General features: G+C 41.8%; 1 protein-coding gene across 2 annotated transcripts; it reads right to left on the reverse strand.

Moving 5' to 3' along the window:
• Window positions 1-2,349: 2,349 nt before the first annotated feature.
• Window positions 2,350-23,825, reverse strand: LOC310646023 (transmembrane protein 182-like). 2 transcript variants are annotated; one of them, XM_083372194.1, is made up of 5 exons: window positions 23,571-23,825; window positions 20,782-20,905; window positions 15,978-16,076; window positions 14,926-15,063; window positions 2,352-3,410 (listed from the first exon to the last, which is right to left on the reverse strand). In XM_083372194.1, exons 1-5 carry the CDS (start codon window positions 23,721-23,723, stop codon window positions 3,181-3,183), a joined length of 744 nt encoding a protein of 247 aa, XP_083228320.1. In that variant the 5' UTR covers window positions 23,724-23,825; the 3' UTR covers window positions 2,352-3,180. The 2 variants fall into 2 exon arrangements, with proteins under 2 accessions (XP_083228321.1, XP_083228320.1); XM_083372195.1 differs by lacking the exon at window positions 14,926-15,063 and having other exon boundaries at window positions 2,350-3,410.
• Window positions 23,826-24,542: the final 717 nt, after the last annotated feature.

The following is a 24,542-nucleotide window of genomic DNA, read 5'->3' on the forward strand; positions in this document are numbered from 1 at the left end:
TTTCTCCTTAGTTCTAGATTAGATCTCCCTCTGACAGTCTTCCACTCATTTCTTCTTGCTATTTCTCTTCATCAATATTGAAATATTGAAAGAGCCTTGGTGGAGCAGTGGGCTAATGCCTCCTTAAGTAACACCAGCTGCCTGCAATTAGTGCAGGTTCGCATCCCACCAGGCTCAAGGTTGACTCAGCCTTCCATCCTTCCGAGGTAGGTAAAATGAGGACCCAGATTGTTGGGGGCAATTAAGCTGACTTTGTAATAATGCCGCTTGGGGGGGTGAAAGCCCTAACAAGCAGGCATATACATAGAATGAAGGCTATTGCTAAGCACATTGATTTGTGCTTTAGATTGTAAGCCGCCCTGAGTCTTCGGAGAAGGGCGGGATATAAATGGGATTAAAATAAAAATAAAAAATAAAAACATTTTACGACGATAATAAACAAACTGTGATTTAGAATTGTATAACCAGATTTGTAGGCGGTAGTCTTTTTTACATTGTTTTTTCGACTCCTTCACCCTATTTTTCTCCTTAACTCTCCTGTGTATTGCTTGGAATGAGAATGGTGGATCCAAAATTTCAATCCAAGATTGAACAAAATTTATTTTCTTCTCCCAAAGTTACTCCGTGAATTTCCGTGATTCAGCGAGATTTGAACCTGATACCACACCTTCACCACTAGACTACACTGCTTTACACTGAATCTAGAGGGGCTTATTTCCATGAAGAATGATATGGTGATAAGAATGTCACTCCATTTACAAGGACGATGAGTGAACCATTGGGATCCCTGCAAGTTAGGGACAGAACATCAGTTTGGAATATTCTTGATAGCTTGGAATAAATTGTCTCATTTTCAGAATGTTTTTTTGAAACATAAATTCAAATCTATTTTCGTGTTTAGCAGGATAAAAACTGACGTGATGGCAGCTAATCAATCAATCAAGAGTGTCACTACAGTTTGTATCTTCATGAAACCATAGTTATATGTCTAAAAAGCTGCATCATAAATCTCTGTATATGGAATTAGATTAGAGGTAGAATTCATTAGGTGTCAATCGAAGAGTAATCCAATGTAATATGAAGCATGGTTAATGTTATTTTTATTATGGAACTTTATTACAATATGCCAGCTAAACCTTTTTTTGCTTCACGTGAAAGGGAAGCTCCACTCAAGTTTAGGATATCATACTGATAGCTCAATTTCCAAATCAAAGTCTTATTTTTGCCTTGCAAACAGAACATCTGTTCACACAAGCAAGAATTCCTTCTTTTTTATCTTCCCAAGGTAATGTGATGCATAAAATATTTAAAAGATATGCTAAAACTATCCTTTTATATTAGAATGACTTTAAAAAATCAATTAGCATTTACAAATAGAGCTAATAGCATACATCAGCCCAGCCAGATTTGATTGCACTTAACAAAAAAAAAAAACAACCCACCAAAATGAGACTTAAAATTGAATACTTATCACTATGCTTGAAAGAAATTTTGAAAACAAAACCAACTTTTCATCAGTCTGCCATCAGGATCAATTCATGTCTCTTCAAGTCACTTCACATTCATACCTGTGCTTCAGTTCAGTTTCAATCAGGCCAATTATTATAAGCATCTATTATGCCATTTTTTTCCTTAGCTGTTTCATTACTATGAGACTTTGACTATTCTGAAAGCCAAGAAAACATAAATACTGTTGTGAAGAAAAAGACACAAAGGAGAATATTTGTAGCTCAGGGTTGAAATGAGGGGTCTTTGGTGTTCTCTGAGCTTGGTTGTTTTCTTGCAAATGTTTCATTACCCAACTAGGTAACATCATCAGTGGCACCATAAGGAAATATCTGCAAGAAAGCAACCAAGCTCAGAGATCACCAAGGACCCCTCAAAAAAAGCCATATATAATCTTCTCATCCAACAATAAAACCAATGATATGGATTACTCAGAGACAGGAAAACTGAGTCAGTGCATAGATTGGCATCATTAGGAACCCAATCAATTCTCACAATCTTTGTTTTATGTCTCCCTCTCATTGCTAATGCAGGTTCATCTGCTCTCTGCAAACTGGCAAGCAGTAAGAGGAACATGAAAAAGAAGACAGATCACTTTCATGTTCTACAGAGAAGTAGCAATTGGAATCTCAGGGCAAGGATCCAGGAAATGTGACAGGAGTCTCTGATATATCTAGAATCTCTCAGCATATATCTAGTAGGTTAGACAAAGGCTGTCATACTTTGGCCACATCATGTGAGCTGACTCATTTGAAAAATCTATCATGCTGGGAGTGATCATCAGAAAAAAGGAGAAGGGGGCTGCTCTAGGACCCATTGGCTGAACACCATGAAGGATGACACCAGGATGACCATGGAGGATCTGAAGGAGGCAGTGTGGGATAGAAGGGCATGTAGATGCTAATCCAGAGAGAGGCCAAAGATCGGACATGACTGAATGGCTGATGATGGTTGTAGCTTGGGCTTGATTGATGTCAGGCCAAGCTCAGAGACAACACAGAGAAATCCAATAGGGTTTGATCCTTTATTTGTTTACACCAAATAGACAGAATCTTTTTTTGAAGGCAAAGTGATGGAGCACCAATAATCCAAGTCTATAATAATTCCAGTCTCCAGCCAAGAAATCCAGGAACCCATCAGTTTGATGGGTCTTGACAGTTCTTACCTGGAAATCCCAAATCTACTCAGAAAACAAAATTACTTACTTACTTGGCTCCTCTCAGAAATAGTTATGGAAATCATGACCATTAAAAAAAAACCAATGAAACAATGTAAATATTAGAATCTGTGTGCCTAATCTACTATTTGCCACTTGGGAGATTCCACACCATTACTTAATACCCCTGGCACAATATCACTCATTCTAGAAATAAATAGGAAAAACAAATGTCTATGGAGATTCTCAGTCATCCAGGTCATGGTTGTCCCAAAGGTGCTTTTTCAAGAGGCAACTGGACTTTCTTTGTTTTTCCTTGAAGACGTTTTGCTTCTCATCCAAGAAGCTCCTTCAGTTTTGGTTCAGTTCAGTTCAGTTCGCAGAACTGAAGAATCTCCCTGGATGAGAAGCGAAATGTCTTCAAAGAAAAATAAGAAAGTCTTGAAAAAGCACCTTTGGGACAACTAAGAAGACAATTCTCCTTCCTAGGTGGTAGCTAAGGAGCATCCTCCTCTCCTTTACTCAAGCTCCTTCAGGATGGTGTGCCCAACCAGATAGAAGAGAAGACCTGAACTCAGCACTAATGGTATCCCAGCAGCCGCAAACATAAAAGACCAGCCGTAATAAACAGATAGAGGCATGTCATCTGGGCACCTTTCACTTCTTTCCAGTAAGATGTATTTACGGAGATCAGCAGCAAATTCCTTCCACACCACAAACATAAATATGAGCAGGGTAAATAAACTTCCTGTTTGACAAAATGAGAGAGAGAGAGAGGAAAAATGAGAGAGAAGAAAAAATATATCTGACATCCTAGCAAGAGAAAAAGTTCCATTCCCTGGATGAAACCAACAGAAAATTGATGGTAGTCCTTAATGAAGGTAATCGGGACTGGCAATTCTGTCGCTTAAAATGCAAGATCACTGTCGTGCTAACTTACGACAGTAGTTCTAGCAATCCCAGTTGGCATTGTTAGAGATGAATCCCAAGCATTTACAATGTCCCACTGTCACACGGTTGCTGTCTGCAACCTTCTGCTGGCTTCTTGGAAGCCAGCAATGAAGGTCACAAATAGCGATCACATGACTGTGGCATATGATGATGACCACAACTACAGAGAACAGTTGTTAAGTCCCCTTGTTTGATGCTGTGACAACTTTGAACAATCACCGAATGAGTGCTTGATTGGTGACTGTTTAGCTAGCTCCACAATGTTTCCCTTTCATTAAAGAAGCTTTAAACTTGGACAAGTTGGTTCCTGCCCTCTGTAAATAAATGCCCCAGATCTGCAAAAGATGCCAGTTGCTTTCTAAGGGGTGACAGAATTGAAGATCCAGTGTGTACATTCAATTTATAAAGCTTTTGAACCCTATTTCAAATCGAAGGTTATTTTTTGACACAAGTCTTCCTGTTGGACAGAACCAGAGAAGTTAAAAGTAGCCACTGAGGCCCAGAATGGCTTCATTTGCTTGTTCCAAATATGTTACCTTCATCTGCTGAAACGGATATGATGTTAATTTCTAGATTTAAGTCTCTACTCAACCAAGGGAATTCACTGCCGAATTTGTGAGGTCCTTGGTACTCTCTGAGCCTGGTTGTTTTCTTGCAGACATTTCATTACCAAACTAGGTTACATCATCTGTGCTAGTCACTGCTTGAATGTAGTCACTATCTTTTAGCCCAACCTGTCTCAGGTAGTCATTGGTGAAAGGGTAAAACGAAGAGAAATGCATACACCTTCTTGAACCTATAGTGGAAGGGCAAGTTTAAAGGCAGTAAATAAATCAAATTAGGATGGCTTTTCTCACTCAACTTTATACTTGCTGCAAACCTAGAGATGCACAAATGACCTCACATAAAAAGAAAACTTAGAACAAATAAAATGCCAATGCCAGTTCAAAGCACCCAAAAGTAGCATGAAGAAACAGTTGCCAAAAGCAAGCCTTTACAGGATATAAGGTAACTCTCAGTTAATCTTCTGCACTTAAAAATAAAAGCTTCCTTCAGAATTTCAGCTGAGTAGCAGAACGATCAAATGAAGAAAATTCCACAGAGATTATAAAATGAGCTTATAAGTATGTGTCGTATAAATTCATATTTCTGCACCTTTGCTTGTCCTCATTTTTTTTTCATTTGGACCACATTTCTTCTTATTTTTTGTGAAGCAATTGGGATCATTCTAAGAAATGTGCTTAAATTATTTTAAATTTGGTTCTTTTTCACTGCCATTTTCCTTGATCCCACAGATCTGCATAAAACCCTTTTTTCACATTTCTTACATTGCTATCTTTGTAGCTTTCTGATTTCTGAGATTTTTTTATACATGCCTACGTACATACATACATACATCTTCTTCTCCAAAAGTCTGCATTGGAATTTGTTTGATCCTGTCTGTTTAACTCACACTTTTCCCCTCTCCTTTGTCATTTGCAAGATAGATGTTGTTCTACAAATATTGGGCCAAATGGATGTTGTTGCAATTTTGGATTTGTCTTTTTTATTTAGTGTATCAATCGGTAATCTCCACCTCACCTAGCATTTTCCTTCTTTCCAACCAAAAGCATTTTAAAAACTTGCAGGGCAGGACAAAGATAACAAAAGCCTTCTTTTCAACAAAATCTGGTTTTCTGTAGACATGGGATCAAGCTTTTTGGGGGAACAGGAGACTCATGTCCTTATCTGACATCTCCAAACTACTGCTTGGACACTCAGAAGTTATACATTCATCTCCTGATACGTATGAGCTTCTATAGCAAGTTATATCTATTCTGTGTAACCAATGAAGGTTGCTTCCAACCCAGTTCAAAGTGTTTGTTATTATGAATAGGTAATAATAAACCCCCTTATTGAATCTCTTCCCCATGTAATCTGCCTGTCCTGTGTATGCGAACCTGGGAAAACAGAGGGTGAAGGCCCCTTCCCCACATTAGAAGGGGATAGTTCAAAGTAGCTCATCTTTATGGTGGCCCCAAACTATGGAACAGCTTGACCCCCAAGCTAAGTTTGTGACCATGTTATCCTAACCCTTTTAGAATCAGAGCAAGATACTACTATGCTCCTCCATGAAAAATTTGGGGAGCAAGAGGTAACAGTTCTTCTTCATGCCAGGTTTTAATTTTGCAATTGTCTTGCTTGAGATGAGCTGCTGATTGTGGATTTAGCATATGTACTTGTGAGACACCCAGAATCCTATCTACTTTAATGGATAGGATAGGATAGGATAGGATAGGATAGGATAGGATAGGATAGGATAGGATAGGATAGGATAGGATAGGATAGGATAGGAAGAGAGAGAGAGATGATAGATGGAAAGAGAGAGAGAGATGGTAGATGATAGATGATAGATGATAGATGATAGATGATAGATGATAGATGATAGATAAGAGAGAGAGAGAGAGAGAGAGAGAGAGAGAGAGAGAGAGAGAGAGAGAGAGAGAGAGAGAGAGAGAGAGAGAGAGAGAGAGAGAGAGAGAGATATCCTGCCACTGACCTTAAATTCACCTAATTTTACTGGTTGATATTTCAGGGAAGAATAAGTGAGAACACTTGAAGACTGGAAGAGTTATTTATAAAACCAATAAAGGTGGGATAAAAATAAAACTTATAAAAACAGAAGACAGATACGTTGGGGCAGATATATTGGGAACAAGAGGGAGGGTGGGATATGACTTCCTTCATCCTCCCTTTTCTTTCAGAGGTACCCACCATAAATGACCCAAATTTTCCCCAAATTTGAACTGCAGCCCACCGAGACGCACAGCATTCAACTTTGCTTTGCTCTCCTTTCTTTTCTTTTCTTTTTCCCTTTCAACCCCCTTTCTGCCTGTATGCATGAAAGGCACGAGATTAACTCTACATTTGCATCTCCGTGCTTGATGCGGGTTAATTGTCTCTTCTGGAGAGAATTTAATGGTGAGAGAATTGAACCATGATATGAAACTTTTTCTCCTTTCTATCCTCATCGCAATTGTCAAGGGGCTAACCAGAAGGCTTTCTAACTTCCAGGCGAGCAGCACCGTCATTCTGAGTAAATCGTGCAACTCAACCCTCCTACCTTCCTTTTGGGGTTCACAGCCTCGTGAAACTTCATTGGCTAATTGCAGAGGGATGTGGGTGAACTCCTGGCTTGCTTTGGAACTTGCGGAATTTATCTATAATTTGCTAATTATAAGGAAATGAACCTCGGTCCCCTTTCTTCTCACCTCCGTGCCTAGCTGAAACTTCAGAACTCTAATAAAAAATAATGAGATGTTGAGATCTTTCCTAGCAAATTTCGAGAGCGCCAAACCACGTGAAATGCAAACAGTTTATAGCTGTCACATTTTGGAACTTTGAGAAAGCAGCTCTGAATCAAAGCAGTAGGCTGTATTTTTCTGCTGATTCCATTTAAACAACCTCATGGAACTCTGATCATGAGCTGGAAAGAATAATTGAAGACCAAGTTAAAGGTAAAGGTAAAGGTTCCCCCGCACATGCGTGCTAGTCGTTTCCGACTCTAGGGGCCGGTGCTCATCTCCGTTTCAAAGCCGAAGAGCCAGCGCTTGTCCGAGGACGTCTCCGTGGTCAAGTGGCCGGCATGACTAGACGCCAAAGGCGCACGGAACGCTGTTACCTTCCCACCGGAGTGGTCCCTATTTTTCTACTTGCATTTTTACGTGCTTCCGAACTGCTAGGTTGGCAGGAGCTGGGACGAGTAACAGGCGCTCACTCTGTTACGCGGCACTCGGGATTTGACCCGCCAAACTGCCGACCTTCTGATCGACAAGCTCAGCGTCCTAACCCACTGAGCCACCGCGTCCCTTGAAGACCAAGTTAGTCGTTGCCTAATTAGGAGGCGACCTTATCATGAACACAAACTATTTTTCATTTGGATTGCCACTATGGCTAAAGGCATATTCTTGGAATGTACAAGAGTCTACCACATAATTTCCAGGAAGACCATCTTTAATATTTTGCTAAAAGAGATGATTGATTGACCTATCCTGACTTTCATGATGTGGCTTTGATATGGCATACAGGGAGTTCTTAACTTATGATCACAACTGAGCCCTCTGTTGCAAAGTGAGACATTTTTAGGTGAGTTTTGCCCCATTTGACGACCTTGCTTGCCACAGTTGTTAAGTGAATCATTGCAATTGCTCAGTTGTTAACTGAATCTGGCTCCCCCAATGACTTTACTGATCGGAAGGTCACAAAAGGGGATCACATGACCCCGGGGGACACTGCAACCATCACAGAGATGAGTCTTTATTGATTAGCCCATAGAGATGAGTCAGTTGTCAAGCTTCTGAAGGTAAATTACGTGACCGTGGGGATGCTGCCATGGTCATAAGTGTGAAAAACGGTAATAAGTCCCTTTTTTCCCCAGTGCGAATTGTTGTAAGTTAAGGACTATCTGTAACTAGCCAGCATTGGCCTGCCTGCTGTTCAAAGAGAAGCACACAGAGAGAGATTTAAATCATCAATATCTAGACAACACTAGACACAAGACTCTCTCGGCCTACAACCAGTTCGTCAGAGATTAAGATCTAGGAAAAGGTTCCTCAAGAAAACTTTGAAAAGTGTAGAAGCAGAGAGGATGTATGGAAAGCTACAAAGAACCAAGACTGAATGGAACCAACTGAGGAGCTGGCACCTAGGTTGGATGAAAGCTGGGAAGTATGTAAATTGTTGAGTAGACTGTGCACAGGTACAACAAGATCCAGAGCAGTGGTGAGATTCAGCCGGTTCACACCAGTTCGGCAGAACCAGTAGCTAATTTTTTGTTGCCCAGGCCCAGAATGGACTTCCCGGAAGTGGCACCCACACAGAGAACCGGTTGTTCCCCTATTTGAATCCCACCATTGATCCAGAGATACTCTGAACAAATGGGGCTGTCCGGTGACTTCTGCCCTTTGCAATTGTGGTGACATGCAGACAACAACACATATGCGTATCTGTCCTTTGTGCCCACTTGAGGACCTGCTGGCTGGGTGACCAAACACAATTAATGTTGCTAGTTTCTGGGCAAGATCTGTTTAACTTGTACGTATTTTAATCTTGTATTTGATATTTTAAATTTCATGTCGTATGGTAGTATTGTTGTTGTTGTTGTTAGCTGTGAAGTCGTGTCCGACCCATCGCGACCCTATGGACAACATTCCTCCAGGCCTTCCTGTCCTCTACCATCTTCTGGAGTCCATTTAGGATCACGCCTACTGCTTCAGTGACTCCATCCAGCCCCTCATTCTCTGTCGTCCCCTTCTTCTCTTGCCCTCGATCTTAGTATGCCTTATGTTAATTCTGATGCTTCTGACACAAACAAACATTGGCTCTCATTGCCTATGTGTGTGCACAAGGGTGCGTGAGATAAAAAGACAGAGAGAAAAAGAATGAGTTGGGGGGGAGCTGCATTTCTCAATAAATTCCATGGATTACTGTTAAAATCTTGAAAGCCCCCTTAGATAGTTCGTTGCCCCAGCTTAGACATATTTCCTTGACATGTGGAAATTAGCCTTTAATGAGGCTGCTTTTCTCTCTCTCTCTCTCTCCTGGATATACAAGCCAAAAGGAAATCCTTGCAAACTAAGCTTCATATGTCAAACATGGTTAAGAACATTTGGCAGAAGAGCCACTGTTGGGTTACTGAGTTATACTCCTTTGAAAGGCAAGTTGGCAACGAAGCCAACGAGGAACTTGGTGAGGGAAATGAACCAGAAGCAATCAATATCACAGCTTTTCCTTTTTCACTTGAATAACCTTCAAGCAAGATGGTCAATTTTTTCCCTCTTTTTCTTATTCTCTTTCCTCTGAAAGTGTTCTCCAAAACAATCTCCCACAGCAAGATTTGTTAAGTTAGCTGGACAACTGCCAGATGGATATGCTTAAAATAGCATAAATAACTGCGGTCTGTTCTTAGAAAGAAAGGATCTAATGCAATGAAAACTGCTTAAAAAGAGGGTGTCTAATGTGATAACTTCTGAAATCTGTGATTTTAATTGGGGAAGAACAGCTTTCTATATGCTGACTGATCCAATTTGGCCATTGGGAACATGACATTCCACAAGTTTTAAAGTTCTTTTTTTTTTTACTTCTTCCTCCACATTTTGGACAGAGAGGACAGTTGGTTAGAAAGAGGGGGGAAAGAATCAATCTACGGTAGAATTGAACAGCCCTCCCTCAACAGAGGGGGAGGAATAAGACACCACCCATCTCTACAATGCAGCCCTTGCAGCAGTTCCAAGAAGTTTCCACAACCAATTTCACCCTAGTTCAGGTGACCCCGAGGGCACAGATAAACCTCCAAGTGGCCTCAAAAGCTCTCAGGGAGAGTGTTAATGACCAGATGACTACAAAGAAATGCAATCCTTCCATCTCACCACCATCTGGTTTCAACTGGTACCCAGGGCTTTTTTTTTCTCATAGAACGTTCAGAACGGAGTTCCGGCATCTTTTTTGGATGGAACCTTGTAGGATAGGCAAGGCAGGTTGTAGGACATGTGTGAGTTCCGGCACCTTTTTCTTTTACAAAAAAAGCACTGCTGGTACCTATCCTTCCATCTCCACCCCCCGCCATCAGAACTGATGAAGCTTCTTGGATGAGAAGCAAAATGTTTTCTTCTTCCTCAAGAAGAAAAAAAAAGCCCAGTTGCCTTCTGAAGAAAAAAAGCTGGCTTTTTGAGGCTTTCTCAAAAAGGTACCCCCTCCAATTTGGCCACAATCTGATTAGCGTTGACTTGTCCCATATTGTTTCATGCCCACTCCTGCTTCACCTCAATTTGCTGAGCTTTCTTGATTAAAATAAATTTTTAAAAAACCCCACAAGGGGATATTTTGAAATATAGCTCACCTGCTCTGCATCCCTATGAGATAATACAAATAATATCCCGAGGTCTTCACTATTGTATATTTTGGATTTCTTGTAAACAAGCTTTGCAAAAAAGGATCTAGATTATTCATCTGTTTATCAATCTATTTATTCGTTTAATTTATTTGCCGCCCATCTTTTAAGGAACAACTCTGGGCAGCATTACAACATTAAAATCCTAATAAATACAGTTCTTTAAAAGAATAAAAATAAAAGTTCCAATCAAGATAAAATATAGTTAAAAGATGGGGAGGGTGGGACTGCCTCTTAATTAAACAACTACCTCCAGTGTGATATTCCCTTGTTACGGCCCCAAGCCATCTTAATTTAGCTATCTTTGGGCAAGGGAGAGTTATAGGATAAATCGGGAATTCTATGAAAGCTTATCATAGATATCTTCATAAAATGGCTGTTGGCTAAGGCAGGCATTTTCATTCCAAAGCTAGCCAAAACAAGATGACAAGTCTGCTTTTCAACATCCCTTCTAGCCACCCAGCATAGTCTCTATAACCCAATGCTCCATTCCAACTTTTCTCTGTGTTTTTTTTTTTTTTTTTTGTAAACTAAAATCACGGGCCTCACATTTCCAAATTTCTGACTTAGAAACCCAAGCAATAAGTAAACTTAGAAGACATGTAGAAGACACATTCTCAAACTCTACATTCCATTTAGCAAAACCCAACTGTTGCATTCATTTAATGTATGGCATCTAATGGGGCCACCGAGTTCATCCAACTTGCTAAGACAATGCAACCCTTTCCTCAACATAAAGGTAAAAGTTTCCCCTGTCCAGTTGTATCTGCCTCTACAGGGTGGTGTTCATCTCTACTTCTTAGGCAAAAACCCAGCTTTGTCCAAAGACCTTTTTCCGTGGTCATGTGGCTAGCATGACTATATGCCAAGGTGCAAAGAATGCTGTTACTTTCCACCAGAGTGGTGCCTTTTTATCTACTCGCACTTGCATGCTGTTGAACTGCTAGGTGGGCAGGAGCTGGGACAAGCAACAGGAGCTTACCCTGTCACCTGGCACTTGGGTCTCAAACCTGGGATGTTAGCTTTCCACTGACGAGCTAAGCATCTTTAACTACTGATCCACGCACCCCTTCTTCCCTCCACATAAAAAGGTAAGGTAAAGGTTCCCCCGCACATGCGTGCTAGTCGTTTCCAACTCTAGGGGCCGGTGCTCATCCCCATTTCAAAGCCGAAGAGCCAGCGCTTGTCCGAGGACATCTCCGTGGTCATGTGGCCGGCATGACTAGACGTCAAAGGCGCACGGAACGATGTTACCTTCCCACCGTAGTGGTCCCTATTTTTCTACTTGCATTTTGACGTGCTTTCGAACTGCTAGGTGGGCAGAAGCTGGGACGAGTAACAGGCGCTCACTCTGCTATGCGGCACTCGGGATTCGACCCACCAAACTGCCGACCTTCTGATCGACAAGCTCAGCGTCCTAACCCACTGAGCCACCACGTCCCTCCCTCCACATACTGATCCATAAATTATCAGCTGAAAAAAAAGCATCTTGGGAAAACCTGTCCAAGGGGATTAAAAAGCATCCCAGGATAAAAGGCTTCTGGGCAGCAAAGAAAAAAAAGGACCATTTGCTAACTGAGGTTGGGAAGCCCTCTAATAAATTTGAAGCGCCAGAGTGCTTAAAAAAACTAGCAGCTTTTATTATTTTAAACATTTGCATGAACTTTGCCTTGTACATCTGGTTTTTACCCCAAAGGCTTAACCCTTCCCCTAGAAGAAGTTTGATAATGAGGCCACCAAATTATGGGAAGAACATTCCAGAATATTATTTCAGTGGAGAAAGCTTTACTTCGAGACTTCAAAGGACAGCCTCCTGATTTCCTCCCTCAGAACTTAATTCTCCAGACAAATTTCCCTCTTGATGAATTATAAGCACTTTCACCTTTCTCTGAGGAACAATTACTGGGATACAAAAGTTAATTACAGCCGATCTGCCATCCATAGCAGATGACAAATAAGGCTCTCCCACTGCAACTACTGTACCAAATAAGAATATAAAGGCAGACACACACACACACACACACACACACACACAATAATTAGCAAAACTACAGTAACTGCTGGAGGACTAAAATGTGGAGCTGTTTAGTCCATCTGCGAAATATTATCTTGTCACTCTGATTTATTTATTTGCTTTACATTATGTGGTGCAAAGAGCCATGGAAAGACATATGCTCGGCATTACAAGGCAAAATAGAAAGGATCTAGAACATAGAATAACAGAGTTAGTTATAAGAGACCCTGGAGATCTTCTCATCCAGCCCCCTGCTTCAGTAGAAGACCCTATTCCATTTCAGATAAATTATTGCCCAGTCTCTTTTGGAAAGCCTCTAGTGATGAAGGCAAGTTGCTCCATGAATTGATTGCTCTCACCCTTAGGAAATTTCTCCTTAGTTCTAGATTGCTTTTCTCTTTGGTTAGTTTCCATCCATTGTTTCTCGTCTTGCCTTTTGGTGCTTTGGAGAATAGTTTGACCCCCTCATCTTTGTAGGAGCATCTCAGATATTGGAACACTGCTATTATGTCTTCTTTTCATTAAACTAGACATACCCAATTCCTGCAACCATTCTTTGTCTTAGCCTCCAGCCCCCTAATCCTCCTCCTCCTCCTTCAAAGAGAGAAGCAACTTGGAATTAAGGAGAAACTTCCTAACAGTGAGAACAATTAACCAGTGGAAACGGCTTGCTTTCAGAAATTGTGGGCGCTCCATCACTGGAGGTTTTTAAGAAGAGACTAGACATTCACCTGTCTGAGACGATGTAGGTTCTCCTGCTTGAGCAGGGGGCTGGACTAGAAGACCTCTAAGGTCCCATTCTATTCTATTCTATTCTATTCTGTTCTGTTCTGTTCTGTTCTGTTCTGTTCTCTGCACTCTTTCCAGGGTTTCTACATCTGTTTTTTATACCGTGGTGACCAGAACTGGATGCAATATTCCAAGTGTGGTCTTAGACCTGCACATGGATTAGGGAACAAGCAAAACTATACAATATCATCAAGAGAGTAAAAGAATGGAAATGGAAATGGGCTGGTCACATAGCAAGAAGAACTGAGGGCAGATGGACCAAGACAGTCACAGAATGGATCCCACTTGATGAAAAACATTCACAAAAGAGACATAAAGCCAGATGGAGCAATGACATCAACAAGTAGGGTGGATCCCATTGGCAAAAGAAAGCTCAGGGCTGTATTGGTTGGAAACCTGGGGAAGAGGCCTTCGTCCTGCAGTGGATAGACTGTGGCTGAAATGAGGATGACTATAATGATTTCTATAGTGCCTCAATTCAGAGATTCTGGGCTCTGTACAAAAATTCATATGATATAGTACCATATCCATATTTAAATATTGCTCGTCATAAAACTAAATGGCCACCCTCAGTTCCTCATTCTGTATCAAAGTACTATAAGGTTACTAGTCACACCAGATGTAAAATTTCCTAGAAAGTGCCCACATATATTCTCACCACTCATAACTGTATAGTTGAGTAAAGTATTGGTATTCAAATAAATACTTTTAAAATGATTGGGTCCTAGGTGCAAGGTTTCATCCCAAGCTATTATATTTTTAAGCTATTCCTAGGGAAAGAATCTGTTCATGCAATTGGCAGGTATACATGAAACCAATGCAGGACAATAACTCCATTTAAATCAAGGGTGTCCAATCTTAGCAACTTTACGACTTGAGAATTTCTTCTCTCAGAAGAAATTGAACCCCTCTGAGTTAAATGATTCTACTTGGAAGGTCAATCCGAATCATCAGAGCGATGATTCAAGTTATTTCAGTTCCAATTCTACGTTAAGGAGCCCTGATATAGCAAGACCAAACTAAAGGAGAATTCCATTTAACACACGAGACACGACGTTATGTTCCATTGTTCTCCAGCAATGTTCTAACACAAATATCAATGTCTTTTGCAGGCTAGAATTTCTTCAGCTCTGCTTCTTAAGAACTCTGGAAGAGAAACAATCTAAGCCCTCCTGTTTTTAGAACATCTGCTTTACCCTTGTCTGCAAGAATAGTAAGTCAGATAATAAGCTCAAAAGTGCATTCCTTTCAAGCAAGCATTAGGTAACTAAACTAAGATTCAAAGCCAATCCTCTATCTATGGAAGGGTCCATACTGCTTCCTTGAAGCCACAGCTGCCCAAATGCGCAGAGACTACAGCTCCCCAAATTCACACAAACTAGTCTAAAATTCTAGAGCTTTTCATTCCAGTATTTCTGAAGAGTGGTGGGTAAGACTAATAAAAACATGCAACTGCCTTGCTTGTTAAGTGCACATTACGCGTCAAGTCTCTTACACACATTTGCATGCGGTTATGCGTGCATGCTCAGGATTTTAGCAATCCAGGCAACTAAAGGGGTGAACACTGCAGTGGTCACTTACCAGCAGCAATAAGGAATCCGCCTCCAACTTTATAGAATCTCGCATTGACAAAGGGCACACCGCACACCAGCAAAAACACTCCTACAAGGCTGGCAGTGATGGCCAGGACAATCAGGGCTGTCCAGAATCCCCTGTACACTATGCACAGATGAAAAGACACACCACAAGTCGAGTCCAGCAAGCTATACAATCGGGGTACATGGGAAAAAATATCAATGCGAGGAGATCTACTTTTACCCCCAAATGATTGAAAATGAAAAGAGAGAGACGAGCTGAGATTTATTTATTTATTTATTTTATTAAATTTATATACCGCCCTTTCCCGAAGGACTCAGGGCGGTTTACAGGGTATTAAAACAACCAGTACAAAAAACAAATTAAAAAAGATTAAATCATCCCTAAAATTAAAAACCCCAGTTAAAAATTCTCAGCCTGGGCCAGAGAGCTCAAAGAGCCAGGTTTTCAGGTCCCGGCGAAATGTGCGAAGGTCAGGGGCAGTCCTAAGCTCCACAGGCAGCTGGTTCCAGAGGGCAGGCGCACCCACAGAGAAGGCCCTCCCCCTGGGTGTTATCCACCGACAGTCTTTTATCGGCGGCACCCTGAGAAGACCCTCCCTGTGGGAGCGCACTGGACGAAGGGAGCTTGATGCATTCGAGTTTTCTCAAAAATCATTTGGGATTGGATTATGTTGGATGCAAAGCTACAGTGTGCAGAAAGCTTCACCCACGTATACCTTTTAGCAGTCATAGTTATGCCAGATAGTTCAGAATGTATAATGGGGTAGATATAGTGCCATAAATGCTGTGCAGATCAGAGAATCAGTGGAAGGGACCTTGGAGGTCTCCTAGTCCAACCCACTACTTGAGCATGAGATGTTATACCTTAGGAGGGCCTTTCCCTCATGTCTCGATCTTGACTTTTTTGACCCCCTCCCCCAAAGAGGGATAATGAGAGTTTGCATATTGCCATACAACTACCGTACATCTTAGCACCATAAATGAAGCCTAGGTATGAAGAATATATTATGAATTCAAGTTTTCCTCAGAACATACCTGCAGTTGCGTCATAAGAGGGGTGAGGATGAGGCCCAAACACAATAGGCATTGGAAACAGGTAGGCGTTCATACAGTGTTTAGGGTGGGCTTGGCTGGCTGGAGAAGGAAAGAAATGATAGGATTAGTCTGTTTTTTTATAGAGCTGAACAGCAACATGTCAATTCTACACATAGGGATACTCCTCAATTTACAGCCATTCACTTAGTGACCATTTGAAGAACTGGGGGGAAAATATCCTCATGGTCACATGATCAAACGTCTGGTTCATATTTGTGACCATTGCACTGTTTCTGGGGTCATGCAATCAACCTGTCAATGGGATAGCCAGATTCACTTAACCACCGTGTCACTAATTTAACGACTGCAGTGGTTCATTTAACAACTGTGGCAAGAAAGGCCATAAAACAGGACAAAACTCACTTAACTGTCTTGCTTAACTACAGAAATTTCGGGTTTAATTGTGGCTGCAAGTCAAGGATTATCTGTATGTTAATATAGGACTTGGGTTTGACTAGTCTAAAGAAAAGAAACAGGGGTGACATGATAGCAGTCTTCCAGTCTTTGAGGGGCTGCCACAAAAAAGAGGGGGTCAAATTATTTTCCCAAGCACCAGAGGACAGGACGAGAAACAATGGATGGAAACTGACCAAAGAGAGAAGCAACCTGGAATTAAGGAGGAACTTCCTAACAGCGAGGACAATTAACCAGTGGAACAGCTTACCCCCAGAAATCGTGGGTGCTCCATCACTGGAGGTTTTTAAGAAGAGACTAGACAGTCACTTGTCTGGAATGGTGTAGGTTCTCCTGCTTAAGCGGGGGGGCTGGACTAGAAGACCTCCGAGGTCCCTTCCAGCTCTGTTCTATCCTATTCTACCAGGCTTGCTTCTGTAAGGCAGCCTAATTGCTTTAATATTAGGCCCAATTCTTCCTTCCAGTTTCCTGATATTCTTTTCCATTGTGAAAAAAAAGCGTTTCATTTTGCTTGGCCTCCTGGGAATTTCAAAATCTTTTGATAGCAACAATGGATGCTACCTCTATATGTGTGTTATAATATTACCTTTCTAACACTGCAGCTGCCTTGCCCATCCTGACTTCCTCATCTGTAAAGGTCCCATTGAAGTACTTATCCACGTATCTTGGAATAACAGCTTTCCTTGGGACTCAACAGCTGGGAAGCCAAGACAGGTGCAGCCTATAAGATGATTGCTTCATATAATTGGTGATTGCCACACTCACAAACCTCCTTCAAGTATCTCACAATTAAGGCACATGAGAGAATAAGTAACTGCCTTAATATTACAATGATAGTATCTTCTGAGGACTAACTTCAATCAGCCCTCTTAAACAGGGGTCTTCAAACTTGGCCCTTTTATGACTTGTGGACTTCAACTCCCAGAATTCCTCAGCCAGCGTGGAGTTGAAGTCCACAAGTCCTAAAAGGGCCAAGGTTGAAGACCCCTGCTTAAGCATCATTTCTTGGATAAGCAACACCCTTAGCCATAATGCAGAGTTTACAAGCCCTAATTCACCCAACTCGCTGTGAGATATTATGGTCTAGGAACTTGCTTACACTTGCCTACGGCTCTGTTTGATGACCACTGAGCTTCCAATTCGTTCTTCTTTCCAGAGAATAACTCTCTATAGTGCATCCAGGCAATTCAACCACAAGTTAATAACCACGTTACAGGCTAAAAGAGAACAGATGCTCGCTTTCTGCACATTTGCTAAGGAAGCTTGCAATTACAGGCCTAATTCAGAACTGATGACTTCGTTGTTCCTTGCATGTGTGAAGCATTAAGCCTCACCTACACCTTAATTTTCCCCAGAGAAGCAAAATAAAGACTAGAAAGGTCAGACCTGCTTGATGAAACACTATGTGCAGATTGCAAAACGTGGCCCTTTTCAATAGGGAAACTTAAGAGAGGGTTTGGCAGAAAGCTGAGTTCTCAGCACAACCTCCCGTGTTAAATGCTCACGTTGTCTCTTTCTAATCGCTGCTTCTTACGTAGCTAGCATGAAACCAACACAAACACAAAACTGGATTATCGGCATGTTCAGAAAATTCACAGAAGAAAAAAAAAATTGCCCGGGTACATGGGGCCCCAGAATGGTGACCAAAGGCAAAGGAAAGAAAGAAAAAAGTATATAACACAGGTAGTCCTTAACTTGCAACAGTTCATTTAGCGACCGTTGAAAGTTACAACGGCACTGAAAAAAAGTGTGTCAGGACCGTTTTTCACACAACCATTGCACCATCCCCAGAGTCACATGATCAAAATTCAGACACTTGGCAACTGACTTGTATTTATGACGGTTGTGGTGTCCCAGGGTCACGTAATCCCTTTTTTGTGACCTTCTGACAAGCAAAGTCAATGGAGAAGCCAGATTCACTTAACAACCGGGTTACTAATTTAGCAACTGCCGTGATTCACTTAACAGCTATGGCAAGAAAGGTCATAAACTGGGGCAAATGTCTCGCTTAGCAGCAGAAATGTTTGGGCTCAGGTGTGGTTGAAAAGTCAAGGGCCATCTGTAAAAGGCATATTAAACAGAAGTATTTCACACTGTATCTACACTACACTACAATAATAAGTTCTTGACATACAGCCATTCATTTAATGACTGCTGAAGTTCCAATGGCACTGGACAAAGTGACCTATAACCAGTTCTCGCACTTACAACCATTGCAGCAAACCCCAAGATTACATGATGGAAATTCCGGCACTTGGTAACCAGCATGCATTTACAAAAGTTGCGGTGTTCCAGGGCTGTGTGATCACTGTTTGTGACCTTCCCAGTGGCTTCTGACAAGCAAAGTCAACGGGGGAACTCAGATTCACTGAACGACAGTGTGATCTGCTTAACAAGTGCAGTGATTCGCTTAACAATTGTGGCAAAAAGGGTTGGGATTCATTTAACATCCGCTTTGCTTAGCCGTGGAAATTCTGATCCCAGTCGTAAATAGAGGACTATCTGTATTACCTTGCAGTTTCTATACTCAACTTGATGAAATAGACTTTGTGTCGTTAACTTAAATAATAATAATAGTGTGCTGATTGAATTTCCCTCATTTTATCCCCAAGTCAGCCAGGCTATGTTAGATCCGCCGCATCACCGTGGCTACTATTTCAGAGTTACTGACAACCTTCCAGGAACAGGAGCTTTGTGATTCTTGAAAAGTCCCACCGGTATTAATGGCCCCAAAGCTTATCGTGACGAACAGTAATAGGATGAATGTTAAACAAATTAATTAATGATTATCCACTTTGCTTTAGAATGTTTCCCACCAAATGAGAGCCCTTCATAATAAATGGACATTCGTTCATGCAAAGTGACTAATGAAATTTCTACTGCATTAATTATTGCAACTGCAGAAAGAAGGGGGGGCAGCGAAATCCAGCTGAATGAATTTGCCGTGATCGGTCTCATTAACACAGACACCAAAAGTCATAAAAGATCTCCTAGTTATCTCAAACCATGGGAATGCATCTCAAGTGAGGTTTAATTTGATCGTTTGACTTAAGGTAATATCCTGTGAAACAATAATTAGGCTTTAGAAAGCCTTCCATTATTACATTAATGTGCAATCCAGAATTATCTGCGCTTTATCAGATCTTTCCGGAAGTTCAAGGTGAGGAATTGTCTTAGACTCTATTGATATGCTTTGCACATTTAGTTATGGGGATGCTCCAGGCGGGTGTATGTCTGACAACTCACCACGGCCAACTCGCCGTGGCCAACTTGCCGCAGCCAACTCACCACAGGACAACTTGCCGTGGAACACAAGTTTCACTAATATCAAAGAAGTAGTGGAATAGAATCATTAAAAAAGGGATGCCAAAGGAAGGACAAAATGAAAGGTGACTGACAAAAATTAAAACATTTTTTTAAATTATTTTAAATAAGTAAATTGAATTGTTGAATTGTCCCACGGGGAGCTGTCCCGTGGTGCGTTGGCCACGGTGAATTGCAGCAAGTTCTCCCATCTCTCTCCAGGAGGGTTGTGCTTGAACTTTCAAACTACATGTGCACGGACCGATAACTAATCCAAAGAAATCGTATTGATTCATTTGGGGTGGGGTGGGGGGAGAAATAAAAGTTTTGTGGCATTTTGGGTTTGACAGATGTAGGGCGTTAAGCAATGCTATTGCCTTCCCTTTCCCAAGTGGGTTGGACCGTGGCTGGTCCTTGATTTATGATCACAACTAAGCTCAAAATTTATGTTGCTAAGCAAGAGAGATTTAAAACAGGCTTTGCCCCGTTTTACGACCTTTCTTGCCACCGTTGTTAAGTGAATCACTGCAGTTGATAAGTTAGGAACATGGTTGTTAAGTGAATCGGGCTTCCCCATTGACTTTGCTTGTCAGAAGGTCACAAAAGGGGATCACGTGACGTTGGGACACTGCAACTGTCGTAAATATGAGCCAGTTGCCAAATGGCTGAATTTTGATCACATGGGGACGCTGCAGTGGTCATAAGTGTGAAAAACAGTTATAAGTCACTTTTTCCAGTGCTGCTGTAACTTTGAATGGTCACTAAACGAACTGCTGTAAGTCGAGGACCACCTGTATAGTGACATTTCGATCCTTGCCCCTCTTTCACCTGATCCCAAGGTGCCAATTGGGGAAGTGTGGGCTGAGCAGAGAGATCCGTGATGACTTTTTGAGGGGAAAGAAAAGCGTACAGTTGGAGCCCTAAAGCAGGATAAGCCAGACAAATGGGTGAGAACCTCAAAGAGGTGACTTCCATTTAAGAGATCAGAATGTACGATAATTCAGACGTTGTTTCCTCTCATACTCACTAAACCAGAAGTTCCATATGCTCTCTCTGTAACCTTCGCCGAAGAACCAGCATCGCCAAAAGAAACCTTCATGATGGAAGGTCAGGATCCCTTGGTCACCTTCTTTCCAGACGTGCTTTCCATCCTGTTTTCACAACAAATCAGAACCGTTGAGAAGTAGGGTGCAAACTCCTTGGGTTTCATCTTCAGCTTTCCACTCGGCGCCCAAGCTACCTGCACTTTCAGAGTGGCACATTCACAGGCTAAGGGTGGCAAAATGGAACTCACAGCCAGAGGTAAAACCCAGCTATATAAGGAATGGCAAGAGATAGCTGCTTGATGTCCTCCAAGATTGGGCTAATGGGAATTGAAATAGCAATAGCAATAGCATTTAGACGTATGTCCCGCTTCACAGTGCACCACAGCCTTCTTTAAATGGTTTATACAGAGTCAGCCTCTTGCCCCCAACAATCTGGCTCCTCATTTTACCCACCTCGGAAGGATGGAAGGCTGAGTCAATCTTGAGCCGGTTAGAATCGAACTGCCGAACTGCTGGCAGCCGGCAGTCAGCCGAAGTAGCCTGCAGTACTGCATTTTTAACTGCTGCACCACCATGGCAAATTTACAAACGATAAGCTTGCAGTTGCCTTTTAGACAGAGAAATCGGTGATTTTTCTTATCTGTTTAGGGATCAGATCGACGATCTGAGTCAAGATCGTCGTTCAATTCAAATCAGAGCCCATCCAAGCATTCCTAGGTCTAAGTCAAATCTGCATTCAAAGAGAAAGAATGTGTTTTCCAATGTTTTATGTAGAAGAGCAGGCAAAGCTGAGGATGGAGTCAAGAGAGTAATCAGCCTAGCCAGGGGTAGGCAACCTTGGCTCTTTTATGACTCGTGGACTCATGCTGGCTCAGGAATTCTGGGAGTTGAAGTCCACGAGTCATAAAAGAGCCAAGGTTGCCTACCCCTGGCCTAGAGTCATTACATTCCCACACACAGTCTAAGTCCAGCCCCTCTTGAATTCTGTTGATTCTTATCTAGAGCCAGTTTAGTAATGACCATTAGTTGACTAGATTCTTGTGAATAGGCATGAACAATAAATCATCTTAACCGGAATTTAATGTGTGGTCCACATTTTGTGCACCTAACGCAGTGATGGCGAACCTTTTAGAGACCGAGTGCCCAAGCTGCAACCCCAAACCCACTTATGTATCATTGGGTGCAGGGTGGGTGTGGCCCATTGGATGGGTGTGGCCCATTGGGTGGGCGTGGCCCATTGGGTGGGCATGGCTGTGGTGGTAACGACAGACTGGATGGGATTAAAAAGTTCAATCAATTCCAACTTTGCAAGATTTTTTTTTTCCCGCGAGAAGTTGAAATTGATTGAACCTTTTTTTTTTTGCACATGGCAGCGGAGGCCTAAAACGAAAAGGTTTTTATAAAACCCAGCTGAAGACCTAGGACTGGGGCGATGGTGCGCATGCCCACAGAGAGGGCTCTGCGTGACACCTGTGGACCTAACGTTTTACTCTCTAAGGGGGCACATCCTCCTAAAGTTACCATGGGGGGGGGAAACAGATATTTTTAGATATCACCTTATTTTCTACTATCTTCCCTAATCTTCTTTCCAGATGGACTTTACAATAGATCTGAACTGCTCACTCACAGTCAGTTTTTATGATTAGGTAAAGAGTGACCTATGGACTTCAAATTACTGGTCCCCCAGCCTCCATCTGCCCTGCTTTGGTACTATAACAAAGAACCAGAATCCACCCAGAAGCAAACTCAGCTGGGCGCCAATCGCATTGTCTCCACTTCTCCTATGTCTCTTTAAGTGATTGTCACCACTTCCGAACTTGCATTTCAGCTTGTAAAATCGTAAATGTACATTTCCTGTCAAGCTTCATTGTTTTTGGGGGGAAGGCTGGATTCATTAGCCTGGGAGGCTAATAAAATCGTCTCCTCTTCCCAGCGTATCAGGCAGAAATATTTTCTACCTAAAATGTTCTTCCTCTTCCTCTTTTCCTGGGAAAAAAGTTAAGTAGTCAAAGAAGAAGGGAAGGGTAGGGAAGGGCAGACAGCAACCTATTTGTTTTCTGCGGGAATGTTCCTAATTTTTAAAGAGAACAATGGATGAATTAATCCGTCGAGCCTCTTGGGATCAATCAATTAAATCTACAATATTTCATATGTAAAGATTTACAGATTACACACTCTGCGATCCAACTGCTTAAGAAAGGGTACATAGAGTATACTGTTTATTTACAGAATACAGAATAACAGAGTTGGAAGGGACCTTGGAGGTCTTCTAGTCCAACCCCTTGTTCAGGCAGGAAACCCTAGACCATTTCAGACAAATGGGTGTTCAGTCTCTTCTTAAAAACCTCCAGTGTTGAAGCATTCACAACTTCTGCAGGCAAATTGTAACACTGATTAATTGTTCTAACTACAGGTCCCCTTAATTCTAGGTTGCTTCTCTCCTTGATTAGTTTCCATCCATTGCTTCTTGTCCTGCCTTTAGGTGTTTTGGAGAATAGCTTGACCCCTTCTTCTTTGTGGCAGCCCCTGAGATATTGGAACACAGCTATCACGTCCCCCCTCGTCCTTCTTTTCATTAAATTAGACATGCCAAATTCTAGCAACCGTTCTTCATATGTTTTAGCCTCCAGTCCCCTAATCATCTGAGAATTAAATTCCCAACTTCTGAGTTTTCCTTTTGTTTCCAGAAGTCTCCTTCAAATCGTGCTCCTTTGCAAACTCCCAATAATGATATTCTGGAGTTACACAGTTAGGGGTACTTTTCTTTTACCTTTTCAGAGGAGAGATTGCTGTTCTTCACTTCAAATCCTCCACACTTTTCGGTCACCAGCAGCCAGTAATCTGTCCCGAAGGCTACTAGAAAAAGGAAGATGCTGAGGACTCCCAGAATTGCAGCTAAAAGGGCTACTATTTTGATCTTCATGCTGGAAAAGGGAAGGGAGAAGAGGGGCTTGAGCCAAGGAGCCTAGAAGGGCGAGGCTTTAAAAATAATAATAAAGCAAACATGCAGGAGTTGAGTGTGCTAGCTAGGAGCTGAAAGGAAAGGAGACCTATTTTAAGAACGGGACTGGCAGCGTTTCACGAGTGTATGCCTTTCACAAGGCAGTAAGGAGACAGCTATCAAAAGCAAAAGGGTTGAGTTTCCAAACAGCTGAGGCATTTCAAGTAGGATTAGGGATGAGGGCTGGACCGAGATGCTTCACTCCAGAGAAGTCATGTTTGGGGTTTTCTGCTTCATGCATCCAGCTAGAGAGGATCTATTTCAGGTTACAACACAACTGATCTGGATGGACAGGCACCGCCGCTGCTTGCTGCCAGGCAGTCTAGATAGGAGTGGCAGGAATGCAAAGGCCCTTTTGCCAAATGCAGAGAGGTCGGCAAGCTGACACCTGGGAGAGGTGAATCTACTCATTTTGGCTTCTCCTGTTTCTGCAAGTGGGTCCAGTTCAGTTTGTCAACCGGATGCTTTTAAAAAATAAAAATAAAAACACACCAACATTTGTCTACATTTTAGTACCCACTTTTACAGATGTGCTTGCAATTCTGCATGACACAATTATATATATATATATATATATATATATATATATATATATATATATATATATATATATATATATATATATATATATATATATATACCCCCTTCATGGATTACTGCCTTGTCGTGGCGAAGGGGCTTGCGTAATTCAATGAAGCTATGAGCTATGCTGTGCAGGGCCACCCAAGACGGAAAGGTCAT

This window comes from Vipera ursinii, assembly GCF_947247035.1.
Source record: "Vipera ursinii genome assembly, chromosome: 12".
Classification (NCBI taxonomy): Eukaryota; Metazoa; Chordata; class Lepidosauria; order Squamata; family Viperidae; genus Vipera; species Vipera ursinii.